This window comes from Microcebus murinus, chromosome 4 (genome assembly GCF_040939455.1).
Source record: "Microcebus murinus isolate Inina chromosome 4, M.murinus_Inina_mat1.0, whole genome shotgun sequence".
NCBI lineage: Eukaryota > Metazoa > Chordata > Mammalia > Primates > Cheirogaleidae > Microcebus > Microcebus murinus.
The window spans coordinates 2,576,975-2,591,117 of record NC_134107.1 but is presented as its reverse complement, the minus strand read 5'-3'; the positions used below and the strand labels follow the sequence as shown (position 1 = coordinate 2,591,117).

General features: G+C 68.9%; 1 protein-coding gene across 1 annotated transcript; it reads left to right on the top strand.

The window, feature by feature from the left end:
* The first annotated feature begins 1,272 nt into the window (after window positions 1-1,272).
* ANO8 (anoctamin 8) lies at window positions 1,273-13,813 on the top strand. The gene is made up of 18 exons (XM_076001514.1): window positions 1,273-1,631; window positions 2,397-2,507; window positions 2,622-2,754; window positions 3,765-3,903; window positions 3,988-4,084; window positions 4,689-4,805; window positions 4,888-5,015; window positions 5,126-5,287; window positions 5,598-5,750; window positions 5,889-6,015; window positions 6,139-6,194; window positions 7,059-7,133; window positions 7,791-8,618; window positions 9,389-9,580; window positions 9,694-9,825; window positions 10,145-10,255; window positions 11,681-12,353; window positions 13,140-13,813. Exons 1-18 carry the CDS (start codon window positions 1,526-1,528, stop codon window positions 13,508-13,510), a joined length of 3,711 nt encoding a protein of 1,236 aa, XP_075857629.1. The 5' UTR covers window positions 1,273-1,525; the 3' UTR covers window positions 13,511-13,813.
* Window positions 13,814-14,143: the final 330 nt, after the last annotated feature.

Below are 14,143 nucleotides of genomic sequence, written 5' to 3'. Positions count from 1 at the left end.
TCAGGCGATCCTCCTGCCTCAGCCTCCCGAGTAGCTGGGACTACAGGCATGCGCCACCACGCCCGGCTCATTTTTTTTTTCTATATATATTAGTTGGCCAATTAATTTCTTTCTATTCATAGTAGAGACGGGGTCTCGCTCTTGCTCAGGCTGGTTTCGAACTCCTGACCTTGAGCAATCCTCCCGCCTCAGCCTCCCAGAGTGCTGGGATGACAGGCGTGAGCCACTGCGCCCGGCCGGCAACCCCAAAACCTTGAGGACCTCAACTAGCTTTTGTCATCCTATACAGTATCTGGTTGGCACCATTCTTTTATTTATTTATTTATTTATTTGAGACAGAGTCTCACTCTGTCGCCCAGGCTAGAGTGAGTGCCGTGGCGTCAGCCTCGCTCACAGCAACCTCAAACTCCTGGGCTCAAGCGATCCTCCTGCCTCAGCCTCCCGAGTAGCTGGGACTACAGGCATGCGCCACCATGCCCGGCTCATTTTTTTCTATATATTTTTGGTTGGCCAATTAATTTCTTTCTATTTATAGTAGAGACGGGGTCTCGCTCTTGCTCAGGCTGGTCTCGAACTCCTGACCTCGAGCAATCCCCACCCCGCCCCCCACCCCCGACCCCCGCCTCGGCCTCCTAGAATGCTGGGATGACAGGCGTGAGCCACCGCGCCCGGCCCCAAGTCACACTCTGGACATGCTGAACATGTATGCGTTGGCCTGAAATTTGCATTTACCTGGGTGGACTGTTTTTATTTGCTAAACTTGGCAACTCTCTCGGATCTTTTCTTTTCTTTCTTCTTCTTTTTTTTTTTTTTTTGGTTGTTTGTTTCTTTTTTTCTTCCAACAAAGCCTCCAGATATGTGGGATCTTTTCTAAGGGGGCTCCCTCCTGCAGGGAGTAGGGGTGCAGTGGGCGAAGAGGGCATGGCAAGTGTCCAGGCCGCTGAGTGGCGCCCGCTGCAATTATTTGCAGTTTGCAGTCCTGCGGTGGCGCTGAGGTTACCGCCACCTGGAATCTCCTTGGACCAGGCGCGCCCCCCTCCCACGTCCTGCCGTCGGCAAACCACGCACGACTCACATTCCCAACCGCGCCTCCGGAGTCCCGGTTGTACAGATGGGGAAACTGAGGTTAAGGGGCGGGGACTAGAACGCGGCGCGGGCGGGGACGAGTCGCGGAGAATGCGCCACCCGGTGCGGGCGGGGACGAGCACCAGAGAGCGAGGCGGGCGGGCGGGAACGAGACCCAGAAAAACAACGCGGGCGGAGACCAGAACCCGAGAGCGAGGCGGGCGGGCCGAGGAGAGAACCGGGAGAGTGACGCGCGCCCGGGTGGGGAGCGGAATCGAGGCTCGGCTCGGGCGGGGACGAGAAGCAGCGCTCGAGGACGGCGGCCCGCGCGCGCGGGCGGGCGGGCGGGCGCGGCCTTTGTCTCCTCCTCCCGCGCGCTCCGCCGCGGCGCCGGCCCCATGAGCCCGCGGCCCCCCGGCGCCCGGGCCGCTCGCAGCCCCTGACCCGACCTGCCCTCGCCATGTCCGAGGCCGCCTCCGGCTCCGGGGCCGCGTCCCTGGAGGGCGAGCGCGGCAAGAGGCCCCCGCCGGAGGGCGAGCCCGCGGCCCCGGCGTCCGGAGTTCTGGGTACGTGTGCGGCGGCTGGACCAGGCGGGGTGCAGGTGCCCGGGAGCCCGCGTCGCGCCACGGGGAGGAGGGCTGGGGCCAAATGCCCCTGGCTTGGCGTCCCGCGGAGGGGCCGGCGCCTCCCGGCACTGCGGCTGCGGCCCGAGCGGGGTTGGGACAGCGTGGCGGGCGGGGGTCCCGGCTCGGGGACGCGGACACGCCCCTCCGGGAGCCCCAGCCTGGGGCTGCGCCCCGCCACCCCGAGGCTGTGGGACCGCGGCAGGGCAGGGACGATGCGCTTGAGAGCCTCCCCGCGGAGGATAGACTCGCACGGTCCCGGGTTCAAATCCCAGCTCGCCTGTGACCTTGGGCGCGTGGTTTGAACGCTCTGGGCCTCAGTTTCCTCACCCGTGCAATGGGGGTAAGAACCGCACCCAGTTCGTGGGGCTGCGCTGCTGTAGGGACGCGCTGTCATAGCGTGGTGAAGTGCCCGGGGCTGCCAGCGAGCGAGCGCCCTATCGATTGTGGTTTTGGAGGCGGAGCTGGGCCTCCAGAATGAGTAAGATTTGTAAGAGAGGACCTGGGGGGAGGGCGGCCTTCCTGGAGGGAGGCTTGGCCGGTGCAAGGACATGCGGAGGGAGGAAAATGAGCCAAGGCCGGGGTTCTCAGGGCCTTGAGTGCCAGGCAGAATGCTGAGGAACTGGCCGGGGCTGGAGGAACCAAAGCTGGAGGCTGGGGTCTGGCCCCAGAGCGGCCTGACCCGGGCCTGCCACGCCGCCCCCCCAGATAAGCTTTTCGGGAAGCGGCTCCTGCAGGCCGGTCGCTACCTGGTGTCCCACAAGGCGTGGATGAAGACGGTGCCTACAGAGAACTGCGACGTGCTGGTGACATTCCCAGGTACGCGCGCCCGGTGCCCAGACGCGGCTCTCCCGAGCTCGGCTTCCCAGGGCGGGGGCATGCAAGGGGGCCTCCCGTGCGGCCGGAGCCATCGGTCCCTGTGCCCCTTGGCAGACACGACCGATGACCACACGCTGCTCTGGCTGCTGAACCACATCCGCGTGGGCATCCCCGAGCTCATCGTGCAAGTCCGCCACCACCGCCACACGCGGGCCTACGCCTTCTTCGTCACCGCCACGTACGAGAGGCGAGTGTCCCGGGTGTCCCGCCTGTCGCGGGGCCCGCCACCCTGTCCCCCGCCCTTCCCGGTGCCGCCCTGCGCGCGCAAGGAGGAGGAGGAGGAGGCCGCCGGAGGGGCCACCAAGCTCAGCGGAGGGGCCACCAAGCTCAGCTGGAGGGGCCACCAAGCTCAGCTGGGGGGGGCCACCAAGCTCAGCAGAGGGGCCACCAAGCTCAGCGGAGGGGCCACCAAGCTCAGCGGAGGGGCCACCAAGCTCAGCTGGAGGGGCCACCAAGCTCAGCTGGAGGGGCCACCAAGCTCAGCGGAGGGGCCACCAAGCTCAGCTGGAGGGGCCACCAAGCTCAGCGGAGGGGCCACCAAGCTCAGCTGGAGGGGCCACCAAGCTCAGCTGGAGGGGCCACCAAGCTCAGCTGGGGGGGGCCACCAAGCTCAGCAGAGGGGCCACCAAGCTCAGCGGAGGGGCCACCAAGCTCAGCTGGGGGGGGCCACCAAGCTCAGCAGAGGGGCCACCAAGCTCAGCTGGGGGGGGCCACCAAGCTCAGCGGAGGGGCCACCAAGCTCAGCTGGGGGGGCCACCAAGCTCAGCTGGAGGGGCCACCAAGCTCAGCGGAGGGGCCACCAAACTCAGCTGGAGGGGCCACCAAGCTCAGCTGGAGGGGCCACCAAGCTCAGCTGGAGGGGCCACCAAGCTCAGCTGGGGGGGGCCACCAAGCTCAGCAGAGGGGCCACCAAGCTCAGCTGGGGGGGGCCACCAAGCTCAGCGGAGGGGCCACCAAGCTCAGCTGGAGGGGCCACCAAGCTCAGCGGAGGGGCCACCAAGCTCAGCTGGAGGGGCCACCAAGCTCAGCGGAGGGGCCACCAAGCTCAGCTGGAGGGGCCACCAAGCTCAGCTGGAGGGGCCACCAAGCTCAGCTGGAGGGGCCACCAAGCTCAGCAGAGGGGCCACCAAGCTCAGCTGGGGGGTGGCGGCCGGCCAGGGCCTGCCCCTGAGCCCGCCTCCCGCACGCCCCCCGCAGCCTGCTCCGAGGGGCCGACGAGCTGGGCCTGCGCAAGGCCGTCAAGGCCGAGTTCGGCGGCGGCACCCGCGGCTTCTCCTGCGAAGAGGACTTCATCTACGAGAACGTGGAGAGCGAGCTGCGCTTCTTCACCTCCCAGGTGAGCCTGGCGCCCGTGGCCCGCGCACACGCGGCAGGCGGCGCGGGCGGGCGCCCCTCGCTCACGCCCTGTCACCCCCCCCAGGAACGTCAGAGCATCATCCGCTTCTGGCTGCAGAACCTGCGTGCCAAGCAGGGCGAGGCGCTCCACAACGTGCGCTTCCTGGAGGACCAGCCAATCAGTGAGCAAGGCGGGGCGGGCGCTCCAATCACAGGCAGAAGGCTGGGCGGGGCCGTTAGGGGACAACCTATCGGAGCGGGAGGGTGGGGCCTATGGCCAACCAGTCAAGGGTTGACAAAGAGTTTGGGCAACCAATGGGCGGAAGGGGGCGTGGCCTTAGCACCATAAGGGCGTGGCTCTTCTCTGGGTCTGGGATGCGGCAGCGGCAGGGACCATGGACAGCGCCCCACGTACTGAATCACGAAGCCCTGGGCCTCGGTTTCCCCTCCAGAACACCGAGCCGCTGCAAGTTCACCTTCTGATGCCAACTTTGTGCCACTCCTCAGACGTTTGGGGCCACAAACTGAGGCCAAACAGCTTTATTTAAAAGCACAGTTTCTCATTCGGGCCCCGCCCCACCGATTCCTTCCCCGCCTGCCCCTAAACCTCCCAAATTCTGGAGGAGGATCGGATGTTCCGTCCTGGCGGGACTCCTCTCCTGGGAAGAGCCTCTGTGCGCTTAAGAGCAGGCAAAGAGCCGTGACTTGGGTTTCAGACAGTGGGGGGCTGGTCGGGCTGGGCTCGGGGTGGAGGAGCCGGGGTCACCTGTGCTCGTCCCCCTACAGTCCCCGAGCTGGTGGCCCGCGGGATCATCCAGCAGGTGTTCCCGGTCCACGAGCAGCGCATCCTGAACCGCCTCATGAAGTCATGGGTGCAGGCCGTGTGTGAAAACCAGCCTCTAGGTGCGGCCTGGGGTGGGGGATGGGAGGGGTGTCCCGGCAGGCAGACAGGGGGTGACGGGGACACACCTCTGTTCCCCGGCAGATGACATCTGCGACTACTTTGGTGTGAAGATCGCCATGTACTTCGCCTGGCTGGGCTTCTACACGTCCGCGATGGTGTACCCAGCTGTCTTTGGCTCCGTCCTGTACACGTTCACGGAGGCCGATCAGGTACCAGGTGGGGGCGGCCCGGGCAGGGACTAGGGGACCCAAAGGCACCCCTCCCCCGCTTCCCTGGGCTGGCCTGGCCGAACAGCTCAGCCGTCCGCCACCACCCACAGACAAGCCGGGACGTGTCCTGCGTGGTCTTCGCTCTCTTCAATGTGATCTGGTCGACGCTGTTCTTAGAGGAATGGAAGCGGCGGGGTGCCGAGCTAGCCTACAAGTGGGGGACTCTGGACTCCCCCGGGGAAGCCGTGGAGGAGCCACGCCCCCAGTTCAGGGTCAGTCGGTCGGGGTTGAGTTCAGGGTCGGGGGGAAATGGGGTAAAGGAGAGAGGGTGCGCGGGCGGACGCCGCAGGAGCCGTGGCGCTGTGGTTGGCGTGCGCAAAGAGGGTGCGCTCTGCCTGGGGCGGCGCGCTCTGCCTGGGGCGGCGCGCGCTGCAACCGAGGGACTTGGAAGCGCGGCCAGGGTGGGTGCAGGGAGAGAGCCAAGGCGCGGCAGGACACTGGGTTCTTAGGCTCAGGAAGCATGTGTGGGGCAGAGGTGGCCCCTCTGGTCTCACGCTGGGCCCGGCCCCTGCCCGCCATCAGGGCGTGCGACGCATCAGCCCCGTGACGCGAGCCGAGGAGTTCTACTACCCGCCCTGGAAGCGGCTGCTCTTCCAGCTGCTCGTCAGCTTCCCGCTGTGCCTGGCGAGCCTGGCCTGCGTCTTCCTGCTCATGCTCGGCTGCTTCCAGCTGCAGGTGACCCCCGACGCGCCCCCCACACACACCCCGGCCCTGCCTTGACCCGACCTGGCGACTGCCGGCCCAGCTCCGCCTCGAGCTGAGCCCCGCCAGCCAGCAGGGTGAGCCGCGAACCCGCGCCCCGCTGCTTCGCAGGAGCTGGTGCTCAGCGTCAAGGGGCTGCCCCGCCTGGCCCGCTTCCTGCCCAAGGTGGTGCTGGCCCTGCTCGTCAGCGCGAGCGCCGAGGGCTACAAGAAGCTCGCTGTCTGGCTCAACGACATGGGTACGCCCTGCCAGGGGGCCCGCTCCCCGCCTGGGGGAGGGATTCCTCGGTCCCCACCACCCTTCGGGATCCCCGCTGCCTCGGGGGTCAGGGCCGCCCCTCACTGTCCCCCTCGGCCCCCAGAGAACTACCGGCTGGAGAGCGCCTATGAGAAACACCTCATCATCAAGGTCGTCCTGGTGAGTGGCCGCCAGCGGGCAGGCGCGACCGCAAGGGCCGTGGGTCTGTGCGGGGCGCAGGAAGGGCTCCCGGGGCCATGGGTCTGAGCGGGGCGCAGGGAGGGCTCCCGGGGAGTGGGTCTGTGCGGGGCGCAGGGAGGGCTCCCGGGGCCGTGGGTCTGAGCGGGGCGCAGGGAGGGCTCCCGGGGAGTGGGTCTGTGCGGGGCGCAGGGAGGGCTCCCGGGGAGTGGGTCTGTGCGGGGCGCAGGGAGGGCTCCCGGGGCGTGGGTCTGAGCGGGGCGCAGGGAGGGCTCCCGGGGCGTGGGTCTGTGCGGGGCGCAGGGAGGGCTCCCGGGGCGTGGGTCTGAGCGGGGCGCAGGGAGGGCTCCCGGGGCGTGGGTCTGAGCGGGGCGCAGGGAGGGCTCCCGGGGCCGTGGGTCTGTGCGGGGCGCAGGGAGGGCTCCCGGGGCCGTGGGTCTGTGCGGGGCGCAGGGAGGGCTCCCGGGGCCGTGGGTCTGTGCGGGGCGCAGGGAGGGCTTCTGGGGCCGTGGGTCTGTGCGGGGCGCAGGGAGGGCTCCCGGGGAGTGGGTCTGAGTGGGGCGCAGGGAGGGCTCCCGGGGAGTGGGTCTGTGCGGGGCGCAGGGAGGGCTCCCGGAGAGTGGGTCTGTGCGGGGCGCAGGGAGGGCTCCCGGGGCTGTGGGTCTGTGCGGGGCGCAGGGAGGGCTCCCGGAGAGTGGGTCTGAGCGGGGCGCAGGGAGGGCTCCCGGGGAGTGGGTCTGAGCGGGGCGCAGGGAGGGCTCCCGGGGCGTGGGTCTGTGGGGGCGCAGGGAGGGCTCCCGGGGAGTGGGGGCGGCAGGGTGAAGGCCGCCTGCCTGTTTCCTTCAGTTCCAGTTTGTCAACTCCTACCTGAGCCTCTTCTACATCGGCTTCTACCTCAAGGACATGGAGCGCCTGAAAGAGGTGAGGTCCCTGCGCCCACGGCGGCCCGCGGGCCGAGCTGGCTCAAGGGGTCCAAGGGCTCTCCAGCCCCTCTCCTCCCTCCATCCTTCTCTCCTCTCTGTCGTCATCCGTGCGTCCTCTCTGCCTGTCCCCCCACCTGTCCGTCGGTCCCTCCACAGCTCCTGCTCGTGCTGTCCCTGTCCCAGAGCCTCGAGCGGCAGCTGCGGGCGGTGCTGGTCCCGCTCGCGGCCCTGCGGTTCCGCCTGCTCCTCCTCTCCCTCCGGGGCCTCCTTCTCGCGGCCCGGGCCAAAGTACGGGCAGGGCAGGGGCGAGCCGCCGGGGCCTGGCGGGGCGGGCGGCCTGGCTATGCGGGGCTGGGGAAGCCGAGCTGAGGCGCATGCGCGGAGGGGATCCGGCTCCGCCAACCGGGCAACTGGGCGCAGGCGGCTGGGGGCCCCGCCTCGCCCACCCGGGGGCGGCTGGGGCGCTGGGGCGTGCCAGGCTGCGGTGCGGGCAGCTGTGAACGGCGGCTGAGCGCTGGTGTCCGGGCGTGTCCGCAGGTTACGAATGGGGTCGAGCGTGCGAGTCTGGGCGCAGGGCTCCCCGACGGTGCCCCATGCCGGTGCCCAGAGCCCCGCCTGCCCCCCATGCTCCTCTCTCCGCCCCTCCCGCCCCCAGATGCTGGCCACGCTGCTGATCACCCGCCAGTTCCTCCAGAACGTGCGAGAGGTCCTGCAGCCGCACCTGTACCGGCGGCTGAGCCGCGGCGAGCTGGGCGCGCGCGCCGTCTGGGAGCTGGCCCGCGCCCTGCTCGGCCTGCTGAGCCCGCGGCGCCCCGCGCCCCGCCGCCTAGAGCCGCAGGCTGAGGAGGGCGGTGGCAGCGGCGCTGCGGGAGGCCGCAGGTGTCTCAGCGGGGGCTGCGGGGCGCCCGAGGAGGAAGAGGAGGCGGCGGCCACGGTGGAGAGGCGGCCGGCAGGGGAAGGTGGGGAGGCGGGGGACGGGCCTCGGGGGCGCAAGGAGGAGGAAGAGGAGGAGGAGGAAGAAGAAGACGATGAGGAAGAGGAGGAGGAGGAGGAAGAAGAGGGCGAGGAAGGCGGCCTCCTGGACTGCGGGCTCCGGCTGAAGAAGGTCAGCTTCGCCGCGCGCGGTGCTGGGCCGCGCCGGCCGGGCCCGAGCCCGGAGGCCCTCTTGGAGGAGGGGAGCCCCACCATGGTGGAGAAGGGGCTGGAGCCCGGTGTGTTCACGCTGGCCGAGGAAGACGACGAGGCGGAGGGGGCCCCCAGCAGCCCTGAGCGGGAGCCCCCAGCCATCCTGCTCCGCCGGGCGGGAGGCGAGGGCCGAGACCAGGGACCCGACGGTGGCCCGGACTCGGAGCCCAGCTCCAGCGGCGACTCCACCCGGAGGCAGAGGCGGCAGAACCGGTCGTCTTGGATCGACCCTCCTGAGGAGGAGCACTCGCCCCAGCTCACCCAGGCCGAGCTGGAGAGCTGCATGAAGAAGTATGAGGTGACGAGGGGCGGCGCACGCGGTCCGAGGGTGCAGGTGGTGGGAGGGGGTGAGGGGCGGCGCACGCGGTCCGAGGGTGCACATGGTGGGAGGGGGTGAGGGGCGGCGCACGCGGTCCGAGGGTGCACATGGTGGGAGGGGGTGAGGCGCGGCGCACGCGGTCCGAGGGTGCAGGTGGTGGAGGGGGTGAGGGGCGGCGCACGCGGTCCGAGGGTGCACATGGTGGGAGGGGGTGAGGGGCGGCGCAGGTGGCCCGAGGGTGCAGGTGGTGGGAGGTGACGAGGGGCGGCGCACGCGGTCCAAGGAGGGGGTGAGGCGCGGCGCACGCGGTCCGAGGGTGCAGGTGGTGGAGGGGGTGAGGGGCGGCGCACGCGGTCCGAGGGTGCACGTGGTGGGAGGGGGTGAGGGGCGACGCACTCGGTCTGAGGGTGCACGCGGTGGGAGGGGGTGAGGGGCGGCGCACACGGTCTGAGGGTGCACATGGTGGGAGGGGGTGAGGGGCGACGCGCGCGGTCCGAGGGTGCACGTGGTAGGAGGGGGTGAGGGGCGACACGCGCGGTCCGAGGGTGCACGTGGTGGGAGGGGCTGACAACGGGCCTTAGCGGGTTGGGGGGCTGCAAGAGGGGGAGGCCCAGCCGGATGGAGGCCTCTGGACTGGCTGAGGATGGGGAGCCACCCTGGGTCCCCACGAGATTGTCGGAGGGAGCCAGGCTGGGTGGAAGGCGGTCCGAGGCGGGAGGCGTGCAGGTCTCACGCTTGCCTGCCTGCAGGACACGTTCCAGGACTACCAGGAGATGTTCGTGCAGTTCGGCTACGTCGTGCTCTTCTCGTCCGCCTTCCCCCTGGCCGCGCTGTGCGCCCTGGTCAACAACCTCATCGAGATCCGCAGCGACGCCTTCAAGCTGTGCACGGGGCTGCAGCGGCCCTTCGGCCAGCGCGTGGAGAGCATCGGCCAGTGGCAGGTGGGAGGGAGGCCGAGGTCTCTGGGCCTCGGCCAGGAGGGAGCCAGGGTGCAGCGGGGAGGGCCGGGGGAGGGCGGCCGAATCCTGCCTGAGCTCCCCCTGCCGCCCCGCAGAAGGTGATGGAGGCCATGGGCGTCCTGGCGATCGTGGTCAACTGCTACCTGATCGGCCAGTGTGGGCAGCTGCAGCGCCTGTTCCCCTGGCTGAGCCCGGAGGCGGCCATCGTGTCCGTGGTGGTGCTCGAGGTGTGGCTGGGGGCGGGGTCCCGGGGGCGGGGTCCCAAGGGGCGGGTCCCGGGGGCGGGGTCCCAGGGGCGGGGTTCGGGGGCGGGGTCCCAAGGGGCGGGTCCCAGGGGCGGGGTCCCGAGGGGCGGGGCCCGGGGGCGGGGTCCCGAGGGGCGGGGCCCGGGGGCGGGGTCCCGAGGGGCGGGTCCTGGGGGCGGGGCCCGGGGCGGGGTCCCGAGGGGCGGGGTCCCAGGGGCGGGGCCCGGGGGCAGGGGCCCAGGGGCCGGGTTCGGGGAGCGCAATCCCAGAGCCTGCAGCCGCCTCTCTGCCGTCCCCTCAGCACTTCGCTCTGCTCCTCAAGTACCTCATCCACGTGGCCATCCCCGACATCCCGGGCTGGGTGGCCGAGGAGATGGCCAAGCTGGAATACCAGCGCCGCGAGGCCTTCAAGGTACGTGGGCTGGGGCCAGGCTCGCCTCACTCCTTCGCTGGGGGGGGCTTCGCTAGTGACAGGTCTCAGCTCTCAGGTCCGAGCCACCAGCCCTTGGCGTGAGGGCCCGCGCACAGACGCAGGTGTGACCGTCAGGGCTCGCGATGGCCTGGTCGCTCCCGGTGTCCCAGTGGCATCCAGGACCAGGCTGGCCCTCAAGAACAGTCTGTCATCTGCCAGCTCCCCTGACAGCATCCCCACTGGGGGCTGGGGACATGACGGATCCTTCTAGAAGGCCAGTGTCTTCCGCATTCTTCAGAAAACGGCAGAATGGGCCAAGGAGCTCTCAGCTTCCTGGCTGGTGGCAGCGCTCGGTTATGGGCACTGTCGGTGTAGCCCTAGCTACAGGCAGCGAGCGAGCACGTCGTAACTGGGGCTGGTGCCACTGAGAAACTATGTTTTATTGAATCTTAATGATTTTTTTTTTTTTTTTTTGAGACAGAGTCTTACTCTGTCACCCTGGGTAGAGTGTAGTGGTGTCATTATAGCTCACAGAAACCTCAAAGTCCTGGCATCAAGCGATCCTCCCACCTCAGCCTCCTGAGTAGCTGGGACCACAGGCACGCGCCGCCACGCCCGGCTAGTTTTTCTGTTTTTAGTAGAGACGGGGTCTCGCTCTTGCTCAGGCTGGTTGCGAACTCCTGAGCTCAAGTGGTCCTCCCGCCTCGGCCTCCCACAGTGCTGGGATCACAGGCGTGAGCCACCGCACCACCTGGCCAGGAATCGTAATGAATTTAAATTCACATTGACAAAGTCTCGCTTGGCTATTGGCTACCAGGCCGTACCACGCAGACTGTAGCGGGCTCTGGTCACAGCTCTGTCTGGAACACGGTCAGCCGGGGACAGAGTTGGTGGCCAGTGAATACTTGTTTTTTTCTCAGTTCCCAGAAAGCACTGGCATGGGTCCAGGGATTCATTTGGTGCCTAATAAGTGTCTGGATCTCTTCCCCCCTTCCTCTGAGAGCCCCAGTGTGAGTCCAGGGATTCCACTGGTGCCAATCAGCATTTCAGTCTCTCTCCCCACTTCCCCAGAGAGCCCCAGAGTGGGTCCGGGGATTCAGTTGGCGCCCAATAAGTGTTGGGATCTCTTCACCCTTCCTGAGAGAGCCCCATCGTGGGCCCAGGGATGCAGTTAGCATCCAATAAGTGTTTGGATTTCTTCCTCCCCACTTCCCCAGAGAGCCCCAGAGTGGGTCCGGGGATTCAGTTGGCGCCCAATAAGTGTTGGGATCTCTTCACCCTTCCTGAGAGAGCCCCATCAAGGGCCCAGGGATGCAGTGGGCATCCAATAAGTGTTCGGATCCCCCCGCTGGTGCGGACAGGCTGGCCTGGCTGGTGGCGGCTGAGGCCCCTCCTGCCAGCCGGTGACGCCCGCCCCGCCCGCAGAGACACGAGCGCCAGGCCCAGCACCGCTACCAGCAGCAGCAGCGGCGGCGGCGGGAGGCGGAGGAGCGCCAGCGCCACGCCGAGCACCACGCCCGGCGGGAACGGGACAACAGCGGCCGGGAGGAGGCCAGGGCGGAGGGCTCCGGGCTGGACCCCGCCGCCTCCGAGAAGGCCCCCGCCAAGGCCAAGGGCTGCGGGGCGGGCGGCCACGCGCCCGACAGGCCCAAGCGCCCCGGGTCCCTGCTGGCGCCCAACAACGTCATGAAGCTGAAGCAGATCATCCCGCTCCAGGGCAAGTTCCTGTCCTCGGGGGCCGCGTCCTCGCTGGCGGCGGCGGCTGCGGGCTCAGGCACCGGGCCCCGGCCGCCTCCCGCGCAGTCGCCCACGGGCAGCGACACCCGGCTGCCAGCCTTCCTCAGCTTCAAGTTCCTCAAGTCTCCCGAGACGCGGCGGGACTCGGAGCGCAGCCACTCGCCACCCAAGGCCTTCCACGCCGGCAAGCTCTTCCCCTTTGGCGGGGCCCGGGCTGAGGCCGGGTCCAACGGGGCGGGCGGGCAGGCCCGGCCGGACGCGACCCCCAGCGGTGGCGGCAGCCGGGCCCAGAGGAGTGGGCCGGCGGACGAGGCCGCGGCTGAGGAGCCGGAAGCCCCCCGGCCCGAAGAGGAAGGCTCAGGTCACAAGCTTTAACTCGGGGGTGGGGACGCCGGGCCGGCTCTAGGGGTAGGGGTGGGTGTCCAGGCACAGGCAGAGGGCTGGAGGCGACAGGGGAGGCCTGGTCCCTGGCACCGGAGAGGACCTGGGTCCATGTAGTAGCTGGATCCTCTCAGTCAAAGCCTACTCCATGTCCAGGGCCCAGGGACAGCAGGGAGCCCCGCGCCTGACACCAAAGCCCCCTGTCCCAGTGCCCCTCCCGGGGCACCCCACCACGCTCCAGTGCCAGGAGAGATGAGGGAGGCCCCGTCACCACCTGGCCTGCCCCCACAGGCCCCCACACCCAGCTCACTCTGGGGGGACTTGGACCCCCCCAGGCCTCTATGCAAACCCCCCGCCCCGCCGCCTAGCTGTTCGGGGAGGCCCTCCTTGGAGACGGGGTGCTGGGACTGCACACCCAGGGAGCTCTGGGCGCTCAGCCACAGGCTGCACCCACATGTGTGCTGAGCGGAGGCCCGGGCCTCACTGGCCCCGCCCCCGCCCCGGGGAGCCCGAGAGGCGGCAGCAGTGCAGGGAGATAGGTCAGAAGCCAGAGGGACTTCCTCAAATGTCCTCTCCCCCGGCAGAGGGCAGGCCGGTGCCCAGAGGCAGGGCTTGGCCCCCGGAGACGCCCACCCCGTCTCTGATCAGAAGCAATAAGGCCCTTCACGTGCCTGGAAGCTCAGGAGGGAGTGTGGGCAGGGTCGCCAGCCCGGTGGGGCCCGGCGGGGGCGGCATCTCCCCGGAACGGCCCCTCTCGCCTCCGCAGGGACAGCGCTGGCCCCCGTGGGCGCCCCTGCCCTCCGCGCCCGCCGCTGCTGGAGCCCCACGCCGCCGCCACTACCGCCGCCGCCGCCGCCAATGCCGCTGCCCCGGCCGCCGACGCCGCCTGCCGGCTGCTGGCAGTGGGACGGGCCCTGGGGCTGCGGGGGCGAGGGGGCCGCCCTCCGCCAGGCCCCAGCCGCCGAGTGCCCGCCCTGTGCCCTGGTCGGGCCCCCGCCTGCCCTCCAGCCCCTGCCAGGGGACACCAGCTTCTACAGCCTCCTGCCCCCGCCACCGCCGGCCACCTCGGAAGCCCCCGAGGCCCCGGCACCCAGCCCCAGCCCCCAGGCCGTGTGCTGGCCCGGCGGCTGGCATTAGCCCGCCCGCCCGCCCACCCAGCCTTCTCTTCTCATATGCAATATCAGCCCTGCGCCGCGGTGGCGCTGGCAGGCCGGAAATGCAAGATGCGCTTTGCCCTCCGACGGCCCCCAGTATTGGCCGGCACCCCCCCATCTGCCGTTTTCCTTTCCACCAGTCCGGGGGGGAGCCGAAAGGAAACCCACAAACACGACAGAAAACACACACACACACAGAATAGGCGATTATTTATTTGTTTTTAATTTATTTTGTCATATTTTTGTAAAACGGCAGAAATGCAATAAAAAGTATATTTCAACAGTGCCTGAGGTCGGAGCGGTGGGAGGTGGGCACCCCTCCCGTCCTGGCACAGGCCCGCTTGACCCTCGGGGGGCCTCCTTCCAAGAACTGGGTCTCGGGGCCACGGATGGAAAGCTCCAGGCCACGCCGCCTCAGAGCCGGCCCAGATTCGGGGCCGAGTGCCGCCCTGGCTTCAGCCACCCACTCGAAGGAAGAAATCCCGAAGTGCTGGAAAGATCCAGCAGTTTCGGCACAGAGGCTTGTGTCCTGGACAGGCCTCAGCCTCAAACGGGCGGGGGCTGGTTTGTTAAGAGGCAGCACTTTCTGGAATGCCAGCAGGGTGCCAGGGACGGC

Excerpts from the sequence above, each read along its gene's own strand:
- ANO8 (XM_076001514.1), top strand. The coding sequence starts at position 1,526 with ATGTCCGAGGCCGCCTCCGGCTCCGGGGCCGCGTCCCTGGAGGGCGAG. Across the intron at positions 2,755-3,764 it reads GTCACCGCCACGTACGAGAG|CCTGCTCCGAGGGGCCGACG; the intron begins GCGAGTGTCCCG and ends CGCCCCCCGCAG. Across the intron at positions 4,806-4,887 it reads GTGTGAAAACCAGCCTCTAG|ATGACATCTGCGACTACTTT; the intron begins GTGCGGCCTGGG and ends GTTCCCCGGCAG.